General features: G+C 51.5%; 1 protein-coding gene across 1 annotated transcript in view; it reads right to left on the bottom strand.

Annotated features, from left to right (window-relative positions):
• LOC144611467 (complement component C9-like) overlaps window positions 1-16,241 on the bottom strand; it is a 30,364-nt gene that overhangs the window by 8,337 nt on the left and 5,786 nt on the right. The window contains 5 exon segments of the mRNA XM_078430590.1: window positions 964-1,099; window positions 1,101-1,196; window positions 4,281-4,459; window positions 5,638-5,757; window positions 6,961-7,201. Of these exon segments, the coding sequence (XP_078286716.1) occupies window positions 964-1,099; window positions 1,101-1,196; window positions 4,281-4,459; window positions 5,638-5,757; window positions 6,961-7,201 (772 nt within the window).

The raw sequence follows: 16,241 nt of genomic DNA, 5'->3' as shown, positions 1-16,241 counted from the left end.
CAACGGGTTGATGGGACACTCAACGGGTTGATGGGACACTCGGGACACTCAACGGGTTTATGGGACACTCAATGGGTTGGTGGGATGGTCAATGGGTTGGCGGGATGGCCAATGGGTTGGTGGGACACTCAATGGGTTGGTGGACACTCAATGAGTTTTTGGGACAACCGATGAGTTGGTGGAGCCAATGGGTTGGTGAGAAGGTCAGTGGGCGGGTGACATAACCCATGGTTGATGGATGGTCAATGGGTTGGTGGGACACTCAATGGGTTGGTGGGATACTCAATGGGTTGGTGGGACACTCAATGGGTTGATGGATGGACAATGGGTTGGTGGGACACTCGATGGGTTGGTGAGAAGGTCAATGGGTGGGTGACACAATCAATGGGTTGATGGATGGCCAATCGGTTGGTGGGACACTCAATGGGTTGGTGGGACACTCAATGGGTTGATGGATGGACAATGGGTTGGTGGGACACTCAATGGGTTGGTGGGACACTCAATGGTTGGTGAGGCAGTCAATGGGTTGATGGATGGTCAATGCATGGGTGGGATGGTCAATGGGTTGGTGGGGAAGGTCAATGGGTGGGTGGCACAATCAATGGGTTGGTGGGACAGTCAGCGAGTTGGTGAGACACTCAATGGGTTGGTGGGACGGTCAATGGGTTGGTGGGATAGTCAATGGGTTGGTGGGACGGTCAATGGGTTGGTGGGATAGTCAATGGGTTGGTGGGACGGTCAATGGGTTGATGGATGGTCAATGGGCGGGTGACACAATCAATGGGTTGATGGATGGCCAATGGATTGGTGGGACGGTCAATGGGTTGGTGGGACGGTCAATGGGTTGGCGGGATGGACAATGGGTTGATGGATGGTCAATCGGTTGGTGGGAGAGTCAATGAGTTGGAATAACCGCCCAAAGGTCAGCTCCCCTCCCCCCCCTCTCCCAGGTCCTCCACTCACCTGGGCGGCCCTGGCTGGTCTGTGGGGTCTGGCAGGCGTCCCCCTGGAAGAATGGGGGGCAGAGGCAGAGGCATCGCCCGTGGAAGAGGGTAGGTGTGCCCCCGTTACGGCAGGGCTGGCACTTGCACACGTCGTTACTCCGCCAGGTACTCGCCCAGCGCACGGTCCAGGTTCGCACGGAGACGCGGGCTGTGGGGGAGGGTCAGAGGTACCAGGGCGGAGATGGGCTGGAGCTGGGGGGGGGGGGAGGGTGGTGGGGGTACGAGAGGAGAGGGGAGGGGAAGAAAAAGGAGCGGAGGGGAGGGGAGGAGAGAGTGGAGGGGAGGGGAGGAGGGAGTGGAGGGGAGGAGAGGGGAGGAGAGGGGAGGGAAATAGAGGAGATGGTTGTAGGGGACGTGAAGAGAGGAGGGAAAGGGAGTGGAGAGGAGATTGGTGGGGGGAGGAGGATGGGTGAGGAGAGGAGGGGTGGAGGGGTGAGGAGAGGAGAGGAGGGGTGAGGAGAGGAGGGGTGAGGAGAGGAGGAGTGAGGAGAGGAGAAGGGAAGAGAAAAAAGGGGAGGAGAGGGGAGGTGAGGGGAGTTGAGGGAAGGAGACGGGAGGGGAGGGGAGGAGAGTGTAGGGGAGGGGAGTGGAGGAAAGGGGAGGAGAAAGAAAGAGAGAGGATGGGAGGGGAGGAGAGGGGAGGTGAGGGGAGGAGAGCGGAGGAGAGGGGAGGAGAGGGGAGGTGAGGGGAGGTGAGGCGAGGAGATGGGAGGAGAGGGAGGAGAGGGCAGGAGAAGGGCAGGAGAAGGGCAGGAGAAGGGCAGGAGAAGGGCAGGAGAAGGGCAGGAGGGGAGGAGGGGTGAGGGGAGAGGAGGTGAGGGATGGAGACGGGAGAAGAGGGGAAGGGAGGGGAGTGGAGTGGAGGGAAGGAGAGTGGAGGAAAGAGGAGGAGAAAGGAAGAAAGAGGAGGAAAATGATGAGGGTGGAGGGGAGTCGAGAGAGGAGGAGAGGGGAGAGGAAGGGAGTGGAGGGAGAGATGGGGAAGGTGAGGCAAGGGTGGGAGAGGGGTGAGGTGGTGGGGTGTGGGTGGGGAAAGAGCATCAGTTAGCCATGGAAAGGTTCCATCACCACCATCCATGTTCAAGTCCCTTCCCCGGGTGACATAACACACTAGCGACAATTTACAATCTTTACCAAAGCCAATTAACTTACAAACCTGCACATCTTCGGGAATGTAGGGGGGAAACTGGAGCCTCCGGAGAAAACCCACGCGGTCAGGGGGGGGGAACATACAAACTCCACACAGACAGAGCCCGGGGTCAGGATCGAACCCCTCCATCAGACCAAGAACAGCCGTTCACAGTTCTGGAGTAACTCAGCAGGTCAGGCAGCATCTCGGGAGAGAAGGAATGGGTGACGTTTTGGGTCGAGATCCTTCTTCAGACTGTACCAGCATCTGCAGTTATTTTCTTAAACTAAACATGCGGTTAATTGGCTTTGGGATAAAACTGCCCCGACTGTGCAAGACAGAATTAGTATACAGATGATCGTTGTCCGGCATGGACTCAGCGGGCTGTTCCTGCCATATATCTCTAAATTAAACTAATTGTGGTCTGGCCAATGGCTTTAGTTTAGTTTAGAAACAGGCCCTTTGGCCCACCGAGTTCACGCTGACCAGTGGTCACCCTGTACACTCGCACTGTTCCACTCACTAGGGATCATTTACAATTTTACAGACGCCAAATAACCGCCAAATCTGTACATCTTTGGGACGTGGGAGGGAACTGGGGCACCTGGAGAAACCCACGCAGGTTCACAAGTTATAGGAGTAGAATTAGGCCATTTGATTTTAGATTTAGATTTATAGATACAGCGCAGAAACAGGCCCTTCGGCCCACCGGGTCCGTGCCGCCCAGCGATCCCCGCACATTAACACTATCCTACACACACTAGGGACAATTTTTACATTTGCCCAGCCAATTAACCTACAAACCTGTACATCTTTGGAGTGTGGGAGGAAACCGAAGATCTCGGAGAAAACCCACGCAGGTCACGGGGAGAACGTACAAACTCCGTACAGTACAGCACCCGTAGTCAGGATCGAACCCGAGTCTCCGGCACTGCATTCGCTGCAAGGCAGCAACTCTACCGCTGCGCCACCGTGCCGCCCCATCGAGTTTACTCTGCCATTCAATCATTGCTGATTAATCATTGATCATTGCCTCTTAATCCCATTTTCCTGCCTTCTCCCCATAATCCTTGACACCCGTCACGGGTCACGGGGAGATTGTGCAAACTCCATACAGGCAGCACCCTTAGTCGGGATGGAACCCGGGTCCCTGGCGCTGTGAGGCGGCAGCTCTACCCGCTGTGCCACTACTGTGCCGACTGCACAACTGCATCATGATGTCCCAACTCTTGGTAGCAGCGTGAACTGTGAGGAGGATGCTATGAGGATGCAGAGTGACTTGGACAGGTGGTGTGAGTGGGCGGATGCTTGGCAGATGCAGTTTAATGTGGATAAATGTGAGGTTAACCACTTTGGTGGTAAGAATAGGAAGGCAGATTATCATCTGAATGGTGTCAAGTTAGGAAATGGGGAAGTACAAAGAGATCTGGGTGTCCTTGTTCATCAGTCACTTAAAATTAGCATGCAGGTACAGCAGGCAGTGAAGAAAGCTAATGGCATGTTGGCCTTTATGACTGAAAGGAGTTGAGTATAGGAGCAAAGAGGTCCTTCTGCAGTTGTACAGGGCCCTGGTGAGACCGCACCTGGAGTACTGTGTGCAGTTTTGGTCTCCAAATTTGAGGAAGGACATTCTTGCTATTGAGGGCGTGCAGCGTAGGTTCACTAGGTTAATTCCCGGAATGGCGGGACTGTCATATGTTGAAAGACTGGAGCGACTAGACTTATATACACTGGAATTTAGAAGGATGAGAGGGGATCATATTGAAACATTTAAGATTATTAAAGGGTTGGACACGTTAGAGGCAGGAAACATGTTCCCGATGTTGGGGGAGTCCAGAACCAGGGGCCACAGTTTAAGAATAAGGGATAGGCCATTTAGAACGGAGATGAGGAAAAACTTTTTCAGTCAGAGTTGTAAATCTGCGGAATTCTCTGCCTCAGAAGGCAGTGGAGGCCAATTCTCTGGATGCATTCAAGAGGGAGCTGGATAGAGCTCTTAAGGATAGCGGAGTCAGGGGGTATGGGGAGAAGGCAGGAACGGGGTACTGATTGTGAATGATCAGCCATGATCACATTGAATGGCGGTGCTGGCTCGAAGGGCCGAATGGCCTACTCCTGCACCTATTGCCTATTGACTCAGCGCTTACCGTAGGATTGAGGAGAGCGGGGGACCTGGCAAGCGAGGCGGCCCATTCTACGTAGACGGATGCATCGATGGGCCTCCTGCCCTCGGACAGCATCGCCTCCAGCTTGGTCAGGAATTGGGAGTCTCCACCGACCATCAACGGCACCATGTCGTCAATGACCGACTCCACCTGGCTTGTTACTGAGGAGACAGAACGTTGAGAGCAAGGGGCCGAGACAACCCCGCGAGTGTGTGTGTGGAAGCTTCGCTCTGCGTCTGACTCCAGGAGTGTGTGTGTGTGTGTGTGTGTGTGTGTGTGTGTGTGTGTGTGTGTGTGTGTGTGTGTGTGTGTGTGTGTGTGTGTGTGTGTGTGTGTGTGTGTGTGTGTGTGAGGGGTAAGAATGATTTAATAGCAACCTGAGGGGGCGACTGGGCTGCCGGAGGAGCCAGAGGGTGTGAGCTACAGGGAGAGGTTGAGTAGGCCGGGTCTCGGTTCCATGGAGCGCTGGAGGATGAGGGGAGATCTTCTAGAGGTGTACAAAATCACGAGAGGAATAGATCGGGTAGATGCACAGAGTCTTTTACCCAGAGTAGGGGAAATCGTAGGCCATCGGTTTAAAGTGAAAGGGATAAGATTTAATAGGAATCCGAGGGGTGACTTTTTCACACAGAGGGCAGTGGGTGTATGGGACAGGCTGCCAGAGGAGGTAGCTGAGGCTGGGACTATCCCATTGTTTAATGAACAGTCGGACAGGTACATGGATAGGACAGGTTTGGAGGGATATGGGCCAAGCGCAGGCAAGTGGGACCAGGTTAGTTGGGGTATTGTTGGTCGGTGTGGGTGAGTTGGCCTGTTTCCACACTTTATCAATCTATGACTCTATGACTCTAGGAGTCATTTAAGAGACATTTGGACAGGTACATGGATAGGACAGGTTTAGAGGGATATGGGCCAAACGTGGGCAGGTGGAATTAGTGCAGATGGGACATGTTGTTCGGCATGGGCAAGTTGGGCCGAAGTGCCTGTTTCCACATTGTATGTCTCTTTGACTCGGACCTGGGCTGTCTGCTGTCGAGTGATGTAGTTTACTTTAGTTTAGAGATACAGCGCGAGAACAGGCCCTTCGGCCCACCGAGTCCGCGTCGACCAGCGATCCCCGCACACTAACACTGGTCCTCCACGCACTAGGGACAATTTACAATTTTTACCGAGGCAAATAAACCTACAAAGCTGTACGTATTTGTGGTGATGATCCCTGGCGCTGTGAGGCAGCAACTCTACCGCTGCGCCACCGTGCGGCCCTGGGGTTAGTGGGGCTTACATGCAGGTGCCCCAGGGGCACTACCCTACCACCTGCCCGTTAGACCTGCGTACGTACCTTCACTCGGCATCCCGTTCAGGCCACACAGCTCGAGGTTGCTTTTATTGGGGGACTCCCAAGGCCTCTTCTTGGAATTGCCTCTGATGATGCACCCCTTTATGTGTGCAGCCGTAATGCCTGCACACGGGCACGGAGAGAGAGAGAGAGAGAGAGAGAGAGAGGGAAGAGAGTTACATTCTCTGGACTGCGTCAAACGTACCACGGGAACAGGCCCTGCGGCCCTCAGTGCCCACGCCGAACATGATGCCAGGTTAAATGATGAGGGGTCCTGAGACTCAAAACATCACCCATTCTTTCTCTCCAGAGATGCTGCCTGACCCGCTGAGTTACTCCAACATTGGTTGGGCAAATGTAAAAAAAAAAAAATTGTCGCTAGTGGGTGTAGGATAGTGTTAGTGTGCGGGGATCGCTGGGCGGCGTGGACCCGGTGGGCCGAAGGGCCTGTTTCCACGCTGTATCTCTAAATCTAAATCTAAATCTAATCTCTGCCCGCACGTGATCCTTATTCCTCCATTCCCCAAATGTCCACGTGCCTGTCTAAAAGCCTCTTAAACACCACTATCGTAACTGCCTCCACCGCCACCCCTGGCAGCGCCTTCCAGGCACCCACCGCCCTCTGTGTAAAAAACACTTGCCCCCCCACATCTCCTTTAAACTCTGCCCCTCTTGCCTTAAAACCATGCCCTCAAAACGTTGACATGTCAAAAGGGTAAAAAAGTTCAGACTTTCTACCCTGTCTCTGCCATTATAATGACATAAAGTCTAGTTTAGAGATACAGCGCGGATGCAGGCCCTTCGGCCCACCTAGTCCGCACTGACCAGCGATCCCTGCACATTAACACGACCCTACACAAACTCTAGGGACGGTTTTACATTTATACCGAGCCAATTACCCAACAAACCAGCACGTCTTTGGAGCGTGGGAGGAAACCGAAGATTTCGAAGAAAACTCACGCGGTAACGGGGAGAACGTACACACTCCGTGCAGACAGCCCCCGTAGTCGGGATGGAACCCGGGTATCCGGCGCTGCAAGCGCTGTAAGGCAGCGACTCCACCACTGCGCCACCGTGGCTGCTTTTTTTTTTTAAGGCAGCGATAGATAGATTATCGATTAAGACGGGTGTTAGGGATTATGGGGAGAAGGCAGGAGAATGGGGTTAGGAGGGAGAGATAGATCAGCCATGGTTGAATGGCGGAGTGGACTTGATGGGCCGAATGGCTCAAGTCTACTCCTATCACTCGTGATCTTATGACCTTATGAGACAGTGGCCCTGGGATGGTCAATGCCCATCCCCACTGCATCACAAGAGCTGACTTACTTCCTCTGCGCAGTTCGGACTTGTTCAGCACGTAGACTATCTGGTATTTCCCTCCAAGGGTTCCCGACGTCGCGTAGTGAGTGCCGTACTCCTCCAGGATTTTAAAATACGCCCCCTTGTCGTATTCTACCGGAAGTTCTTTCAGATCCAATACGAAATCCCCGCTCAGTTCGAGGTGGCGGGTACGCAGGTTGAAACTTGCCAACTCCACCTGGCCTTTGACACGGATATACTCATGGGTCTGCAGAGGATGGAGGAAGTGGTTGGAACAATGGAATTATTTTCCATAAATCACGGAACGGGCGCCCGCTCTGCTGCGAATAAAAAGACGCTCCTTACAAATTAAGCATGTATTGTAGGTGCAGCAGGCAGTGAAGAGAGCTAATGGCATGTTGGCCTTCATTGCGAGAAGATTTTGAGTTCAGGAGCAAGGAGGTCCTACATGGAGTTGTACAGGGCCCTGGTGAGACAGCACCTGGAGCATTGTGTGCAGTTTTGGTCTCCTAATTTGAGGAAGGACGTCCTTGCTATTGAGGGCGTGCAGCGTAGGTTCACCAGGTTAATTCCCGGGATGGCGGGACTGACATTAGATGAAAGAATGGGTCGACTGGGCTTGTATTCACTGGAATTTAGAAGGATGAGAGGGGATCTTATAGACACATATAAGGGATTGGACAGGCTAGATGCAGGAAAAATGTTCCCCATGTTGGGGGAGTCCAGAACCAGGGGGTCACAGTTTAAGAATAAGGGGTAGGCCATTTAGGACTGAGATGAGGAAAATCGTTTTCTTCTAGGGAGTTGTGAATCTGTGGAATTCGCTGCCACAGAAGGCAGGGGAGGCCAGTTCACTGGATGATTTAAAGTCAAGTCAAGTCAATTTTATTTGTATAGCACATTTAAAAACAACCCACGTTGACCAAAGTGCTGTACATCTGATTAGGTACTAATTAAAAAAAACAAAAAACATACAGTAGCACGCAAACAGTTCACAGCGCCTCCTCAATGAGCCTCAAACGCTAGGGAGTAGAAATAGGTTTTGAGCCGGGACTTAAAGGAGTCGATGGAGGGGGCAGTTCTGATGAGGAGAGGGATGCTGTTCCACAGTCTAGGAGCTGCAACCGCAAAAGCGCGGTCACCCCTGAGCTTAAGCCTAGACCGCGATCTAGATCTCTTAAAGAGAGAGTTTGATTTAACTCTTGCGGCTAACGTAATCAAGGGATATCGGGAGAAAACAGGAACGGGGTACAGATTTTGAATGATCAGCCATGATCATATTGAATGGCGGTGCTGGTTCGAAGGGCCGAATGGCCTACTCCCGCACCTATTTTCTATGTTTCTATGTCTAAGGAGATGAGGAGGAATTTCTTTATCCAGAGGGCGGTGAATCTGTGGAATTCATTGCCACAGGCGGCTGTGGAGGTCAAGTCAGTGGATATCGTTGAGGCAGTGGCAGATAGACTCTCGATCTAAGCATCTCATCATTCGACTCAGAAGGACTGAAGAAGTTTGACTAAGGCAGCTTGTCCTATCTCCTCCCACCCCGCCCTCTTACAGGGCTGGTATTGGGTGGACCTACGATGTATGTTTGACAACTGTACTCGCTGGAGTTTAGAAGGATGAGGGGGGACCTCCATGAAACATACAGAACAGCGAATGTCTTGGATAAAGTGGATGTGGAGAGGATGTTTCCACTAGTGGGAGAGTCTAGGACCAGAGGGCACAGCCTCAGGATTAAAGGACGTTCCTTTGGGAAGGAAATGAGGGGGAATTTCTTTATTCAGAGGGTGGTGATTCGCATATCACTGTAGCTCAATCGGTACATGAGACAATAAAAGACATTTGAGACCTTTGAACCTGTGGAATTCATTGCCACAGACGGCGGTGGAGGCCAAGTCTTTGGGTATTTTTGAGATGGAAATTGATAGATTCTTGATTAGTACCGTTGTCAGGGGTTTGGGGGTAAAGACAGGGGAATGGGGTTAGGAAGGAGAGATAGATCAATCATAGATATCACAAAATGCTGCAGGTCAGGCAGCATCTAGAAGAGAGGGAATGGGTGACGTTTCGGGTCGAGGCCCATCTTCAGACCGATCATAGATCAGCCACGATTGAATGGCGGAGTAGATTGAATGGCCTTATTCTTCTTAGGTCTTCTTAGATAGAGCTCTCGGGGCTAGTGGAATCAAGGGATATGGGGAGAAGGCAGGCACGGGTTATTGATTGGGGACGATCAGCCATGATCACAATGAATGGCGGTGCTGGCTGGAAGGGCCGAATGGCCTCCTCCTGCACCTATTTTCTATGTTTCTATGTTTCTTCTGTCACTTATGAACATGTTCACATGTTGTAGGTGCAGAATTAGGCCCTTCGGCCCATCAAGCCTAGATGGAGTCAAGATCAAGTTGGAGCACAGGACAGAGATAGACAATAGACAATAGACAATAGGTGCAGGAGGAGGCCATTCGGCCCTTCGAGCCAGCACCGCCATTCAATGTGACCACGGCTGATCATTCTCAATCAGTACCCCGTTCCTGCCTTCTCCCCATACCCCCTGACTCCGCCATCCTTAAGAGCTCTATCCAGCTCTCTCTTGAATGCATTCAGAGAATTGGCCTCCACTGCCTTCTGAAGCAGAGAATTCCACTAGAGAGCTTAGTGACGTGACATCAGGACAACAATCTCTCCCTCAACACCAGCAAGATGAAGGAGCGAGTTATCCACTTCAGGAAGCGTGGTGGTGGTGGTGGAGTACAAGCCCCAGTCGGCATCGATGGCGCTGAAGTGGAAATGGCTGAGAGCTTCAAGTTCCTTGGTGTTAATATCACCAACGGTCTGTCGTGGACCAACCACATTCAAGCGACAGCCAAGAAGCCACACCGACGCCTCTACCTCCTGAGGAGACTGAGGACATTCCCCACGTCTCCAGTGCCTCTCACAACCCTCTACAGATGCCCCATGGAGAGCAAACTGTCGGGTTGCGTCACAGCTTGGTTTGGGAACAGCTCCGCCCAAGACCGCAAGAGATCGCAGAGAGTTGTGGATGTAGCCCGGTCCATCACACACACCACACTCCCCACCATTGTAGATGTAGCCCAGTCCATCACACACACCACACTCCCCACCATCGATCGACTCCATCTACACTTCACGCTGCCTCGGGAAAGCAGCCGACATCATCAAAGACTTGTCCCTGTCCCGCCCCGGCCATTCCGTCCTCTCCCCTGCTCCCGTCCGGCAGAAGGTACAGCCTCTCCAGCTCCTGAGGCCATAATTGTTTAGTTTAGTTCAGAGATACAGCAGGAAAACAGGCCCTTCAGCCCACCGAGTCCACTCTGACCAGCGACCCCTGCTCACACTAGCTCTATGTTACGTCACGTTCTCATCCACTCCCGACACACCAGGCACAATTTGGAGACGGCCAATCAACCAACAAACTTGCACATCTTTGGGATGTGGAAGGAAACCGGGAAAAACCCACGCAATCACGGGGAGAACCGTAGTCAGGATGGAACCCGGGTCTCCGGCGCTGTGAGGCAGTGGCTCTACCCGCTGCGCCACTCTGCCGCCCTGCTTCCATTCCTCCTCCTGTCTCCTATACGCCCCGAGCTCTTCCTGTTTTACCCGCTTTCTGTTCTTGGCGCATTCACCACGCCCGCCGGCCCAGAATATCACGTTTAAACTAAAGGGCCTGTCCCACTTTAGGCGATCTTTTAGGCGACTGCCGGCGACTGTCAAAGTCATAGCAGATCGGCGATAATTTTCTTTTACCCGACGACAATGACCACGACAATGCCCACGACAATGACCACGACAATGACCACGACAATGACCGCGACAATGACCGCGACAATGACCACGACAGTGACCGCGACAATGGCCGCGACAATGGCCACAACAATGACCACGACAATGGCCACGACAATGACCACGACAATGACCACGACAATGACCACGACAATGACCACGACAGTGACCACGACAATGACCACGACAATGACCACGACAATGACCACGACAATGACCACGACAATGCCGAGTCAGGTCGAGATTACACCGTCTTCGGAAACATCGCGACATTCCCACGCTGTCAATGCTTATCCGGCGTCCTAATTTTCGCTGAAATCACTGACAAGTCGGTAATTACTTGAGAGTTTTGAAATATAACATCTTGCCCGGGTTACTTGAAAACCAAACTTCACGGTAACAAGGCATAAACTGGATTGACTTCCAGTTTACTAATACCAGTATTAAGAAATTTAATTTAAAAAGTGGTTAAATGGATTTTTGTGAAAAGCATGTGGGCATTTTTTGAAAATGTACGGGAGATGCCTATCTGGTTTCTGGGTTGCATATCTGGGTTGGGAGCCTACTTTAAATGTAATCGCTGATGGCCATAAACATCGCGGAAATTCCCACGCTTACCTGACCGTCAAACTGTCACCTCCAATCTACCTGTCAAATGTCCTGACGGTAAATAAATTGGTTAAACACAAGCATTCTATGGTGACAATAGACATTAGATAATAGACAATAGGCAGGAGTAGACCATTCGGCCCTTCGAGCCAGCACCACCATTCAATGTGATCATGGCTGATCATTCTCAATCAGTACCCCGTTCCTGCCTTCTCCCCGTACCCCCTGACTCTGCTATCCTTAAGAGCTCTATCCAGCTCTATCTTGAATGCATTCAGAGAATTGGCCTCCACTGCCTTCTGAGGCAGAGAATTCCACAGATTCACAACTCTCTGACTGAAAAAGTTTGTCCTCATCTCCGTTCTAAATGGCCTACCCCTTACTCTTAAACTGTGGCCCCTGTTTCTGGACTCCCCCAACATCGGGAACATGTTTCCTGCCTCTAAAGTGTCCAACCCCTTCTTCAAATGACTTTACTTAATTTAATATTACGTGCTTCTAAATGCATCTGCGACAACCTAGCGAACCTGGGGACAGCATGCGACAGCGCCCGCAATAAGCAACGATACCTGGCGACAAGCCAGCTGTCGCCGAGAAACTTCACTCCAGTTGATCTCTCAGCGACGCGCTGAGATCCACTACGATCCTTGGAAGACTCCTCACGATCATGCCCGCGACACCCCGGCGAACTGTCGGCGACAGCCTAGTCACCGGCAGTCGCCTTAAAATCGCCTAAGTGGGACAGGCCCTTAATGGGGCAGGGGGATGGGAATGAATGCAAGGAGGCACAGGGCCATAAAAGGAGGACAGAAGCAAAAGGTAGAGAGAGGGGAGATAAGAAAAACTAACCTGAAAGCTTTGTGCCTTAATGCGAGGAGCATTCGTGAGAAGGTGGATGAATTGAATGCGCAGTTAGTAGTTAAGGGATATGATATAGTTGGGATTAGGGAGACACGGCTCCAGGGTGACCAAGGCTGGGAGCTAAACATGCAGGGGTATTCAATATTCAGGAAGGACAGACAGAAAGGAAGAGGTGGTGGGATGGCGTTGCTAGTTAAAGAGGAGATTAATGCAATAGCAAGGAGAGACATTGGATGCTGTAGAATTGGTATGGGTAGAACTGCGAAATAGCCAAGAGCAGAAAACGTTTATTGGAGTTGTATACAGACCACCAAACAGCAGGAGGGCGGTTGGGGACAGCATCAAGCAGGAAATTAGGGATGCGTGTAGCAAATGTACAACAGTTATCATGGGTGACTTTAATCTACATATATATTGGGCCAACCAAATAGGTCACAGTGCTGAGGAGGAGGATTTCCTGGAATGTATACGGGGTGGTTTTTTAAACCAATATGTAGAGGAACCAACTAGAGGGCAGGCCATCCTAGACTGGGTATCTTGTAATGAAGAAAGATTAGTTAGTGATCTTATTGTGCAAAACCCCTTGGGCAACAGTGACCTGGAATTCTGCATTATGATGGAGAGTGACACGAATAATTCAGAGACCAGCGTCCTGAACTTAAGGAAAGGAGACTTTGAACTTATGAGATGGCAATTGGCTAGGATAGACGGGCAAATTATATTGAAAGGGTTGACGGTGGAGATGTAATGGCAAAGATTTAAAGACCGCATGGATGAACTCCAAAAATTTGTCATCTCATTCTGGAAAAAAATAAAACGGGGAAGGCAGCTCAACTTTAGCTAATGCGGGAAATGAAGGATAGTGTTAAATCTAAGGAAGAGGCATATAAATTGGCCAGAGAAAGCAGCAAACCGGAGGACTGGGAGAAATTTGGAACTCAACAGAGGAGGACAAAGGGGTTAATTAAGAGGGGGAGAAAAGAGCACAAAAGAAAGATGCGGGGAATATAAACACTGACTGTAAAAGCCTCTTTAGAAACGTAAAAAGGAAAAGATTAGTGAAGATAAATGTAGGTCTCTTACAATCAGAGACAGGTGGATTTATAATGGGAAACAAGGAAATGGCAGAACAGTTAAATGAGTACTTTGGTTCTGTCTTCACTAAGGAAGACACAAAAAATCTCCCAGAAATACTAGGGGACTGAGGATCTAGCGGGAGGGAGGAACTGAAGGGAATCCACATTAGTCAGGAAATAGTGTTAGGTAAACTGTTGGGACTGAAGGCAGATAAATCCTCAGGGCCTGATGGTCTGCATCCCAGAGTACTCAAGGAGGTGGCCCTAGAAATCGTGGATGCATTGGTGACCATTTTCCAATGTTCTCTCGACTCTGGATGAGTTCCTGTGGACTGGAGGGTAGCCAATGTAACTCCACTTTTCGAGAAAGGATCGAGAGAGAAAATGGGGAATTATAGACCAGTTAGCCTTGCATCGGTAGTGGGGGAGATGCTTGAGATTATTAAAGATGTTATAGCAGCGCATTTGGAAAGCAGTGACGGGATCGGTCAAAGTCAGCATGGATTTATGAAGGGGAAATCATGCTTGACTAATCTTCTGGAATTTTTTGAGGATGTAACAAGTGGAATGGATAAGGGAGAGCCAGTGGATGTGGTTTATCTGGACTTTCAAAAAGCCTTTGACAAGGTCCCACGCAAGAGATTAGTGGGCAAAATTAGAGCACATGGTATTGGTGTAGGGTATTAATAATAATAATAATATATTCCTTTATTCGTCCCACACCGCGGAAATTTACAGTGTTACAGCAGCAAAGTGGATAGCACGAGATCATTCATTATAAATAAAAGATACATAAATTGTCATCAGTTTTCTGTGTGTTCTTAGCTGTTATTGTTGACTGGTCTGCTGGGAGCAGTGCTGGTTGTGCAGTCTCACAGCAGCGGGAAGGAAGGACCTCCTATATCTCTCCTTCACACACTTGGGGTGAAGGAGTCTTTCACTGAAGGAGATACTCAGTGCAGTGGCAGTGTCCTGCATGGGGTGGGAGTCGTTGTCCAGCAGCGATGTTAGCTTTGCCATCATCCTCCTCTCTCCCACCGCCTGCACTGAGTCGAGGGGGCAACCCAGGACAGAGCTGTCCTTCCTGATCAGCTTGTCGAGTCTCTTCCCTCCGCAGCTGAGATGCTGCTGCTCCAGCAGACCACTCCATAGAAAATGGCTGAAGCAACCACCGTGTTGTAGAAGGACCTTAGGAGTGCCCCCTGCACTCCAAAGGACCTGAGTCTCCTTAGCAGATAAAGCCTGCCCTGGCCCTTTCGGTATAGCGCATGGTGTTTTCAGTCCAGTCCAGTTTATTGTTGAGGTAGACACCCAGCTACTTATAAGAATCCACCCTCTCGATGTCCATTCCCTGGATGTTCACCGGTGTCGGGGGGACATGGCTGTGCCTGCGGAAATCTACCATCATCTCCCTGGTTTCCCCCGCGTTGATCCGGAGGCAGTTCCGCTGGCACCAGTCCACAAATTCCTTGATCAGTTCTCTGTACGCCCTGTCCTCGTCGCCCGTGATGAGGCCGACGATGGCAGAGTCGTCAGAGAACTTCTGTAGATAGGAGTCTGCAGAGCTGTGCCTGAAGTCCACAGTATACAGGGTGAACAGGAATGGCACTAGCACTGTTCCCTGCGGAACCCCAGTGCTGCAGACCACCCTGTCCGAGACCAGGTCCTTTGTCCTCACATACTGTGGCCGGTTGGTGAGGTAGTCCAGAATCCAGGATGTGAGGTGGTGATCCACTCCTGTGCGCTCCAGCTTGCCCCCCAGAAGCCCCGGCTGGATGGTGTTGAATGCACTGGAGAAATCAAAGAACATGATTCTCACAGTGCTATCCGGCTTCTCCAGGTGTGAGAGAGCTCTGTTCCACAGGTAGATGATGTTCCACAGGTAGATGATGGCGTCCTCCACCCCGATGCGAGTCTGGTAGGCGAACTGCAGCGGATCCATTGATGTTCTTACCAGGGGGCAGAGATGGGTGAGGACCAGACACTCCAGTGTCTTCATCAGGTGTGATGTCAGTGCCACCGGCCTGTAGCTGTTGAGTTCCTTCGGGTGAGGCGTCTTTGGTACCGGTACCACGCAGGATGTTTCCCACAGCTGTGGAACTCTCCCCAGTTTCAGGCTCAGATTGAAGACATGCTCCACTATTCCGCACAGCTGGTCTGCACAGGACTTGAGGAGCCTCGAGCTGATGCCGTCCGGACCAGCCGCCTTCCTCGCATTGATCTTCCTGAGCTCATTCCTCACCTGGTCTGTGGAGAAAGACAGATGGGAGCACAGGGGCTGGGGGCTCAAGGGTGTGAGAGGAGGAGGGGGTGGTGGGGGTGGTGGGGTTGGGGCAGGAGAAGCAGAAGCAGTGGGTGGTGAATGTGCCCCAAGTGCTGTGGGAGTGGGGCAGTGTACTGGACGTGCAGACAAGGGGGGCTGAAGCAGGGGTGACTGGACCGGGGGAGGGGGAGGTGGGGCAGTGTACTGGACGTGCAGACAAGGGGGGCTGCAGCAGGGGTGACTGGACCGGGGGAGGGGAGGGTGACTGATCAAACCTGTTGAAGAAAAGGTTCAGATCGTTCACCCACTTTTGGTCGCCCGGGAGTCCGGTTCCTTGTCCCCAGAGATGGTTTTGAGGCCTCTCCAGACTCCACTGATGTTGTTCCTCTGTAGCTGGTCCTCCATCTGCTTCCTGTAGCTGTTCTTCCCCTCTCTGATCTTCCTCCTCAGCTCCTTTTGCACAGCCTTCAGCTCCTCCTTATTTCCCGACTTAAAGGCCCTCTTTTTCTCCTTAAGGAGATCCTTTATGTCAGGGTTGACCCAGGGTTTGTTGTTGGAGAAACACCGTACAGTCCTGGTGGGTACAGTGTTAATATTGTCCGTGATGCACTGGGTTAGACCGGCAATGTCCTCCCCATGGGGATCACAGAGTTCCTCCCACACAGTTG

Source organism: Rhinoraja longicauda, chromosome 3, assembly GCF_053455715.1.
Source record: "Rhinoraja longicauda isolate Sanriku21f chromosome 3, sRhiLon1.1, whole genome shotgun sequence".
Lineage (NCBI taxonomy): Eukaryota > Metazoa > Chordata > Chondrichthyes > Rajiformes > Arhynchobatidae > Rhinoraja > Rhinoraja longicauda.
This window is presented reverse-complemented; position numbering and strand designations above follow the sequence as displayed.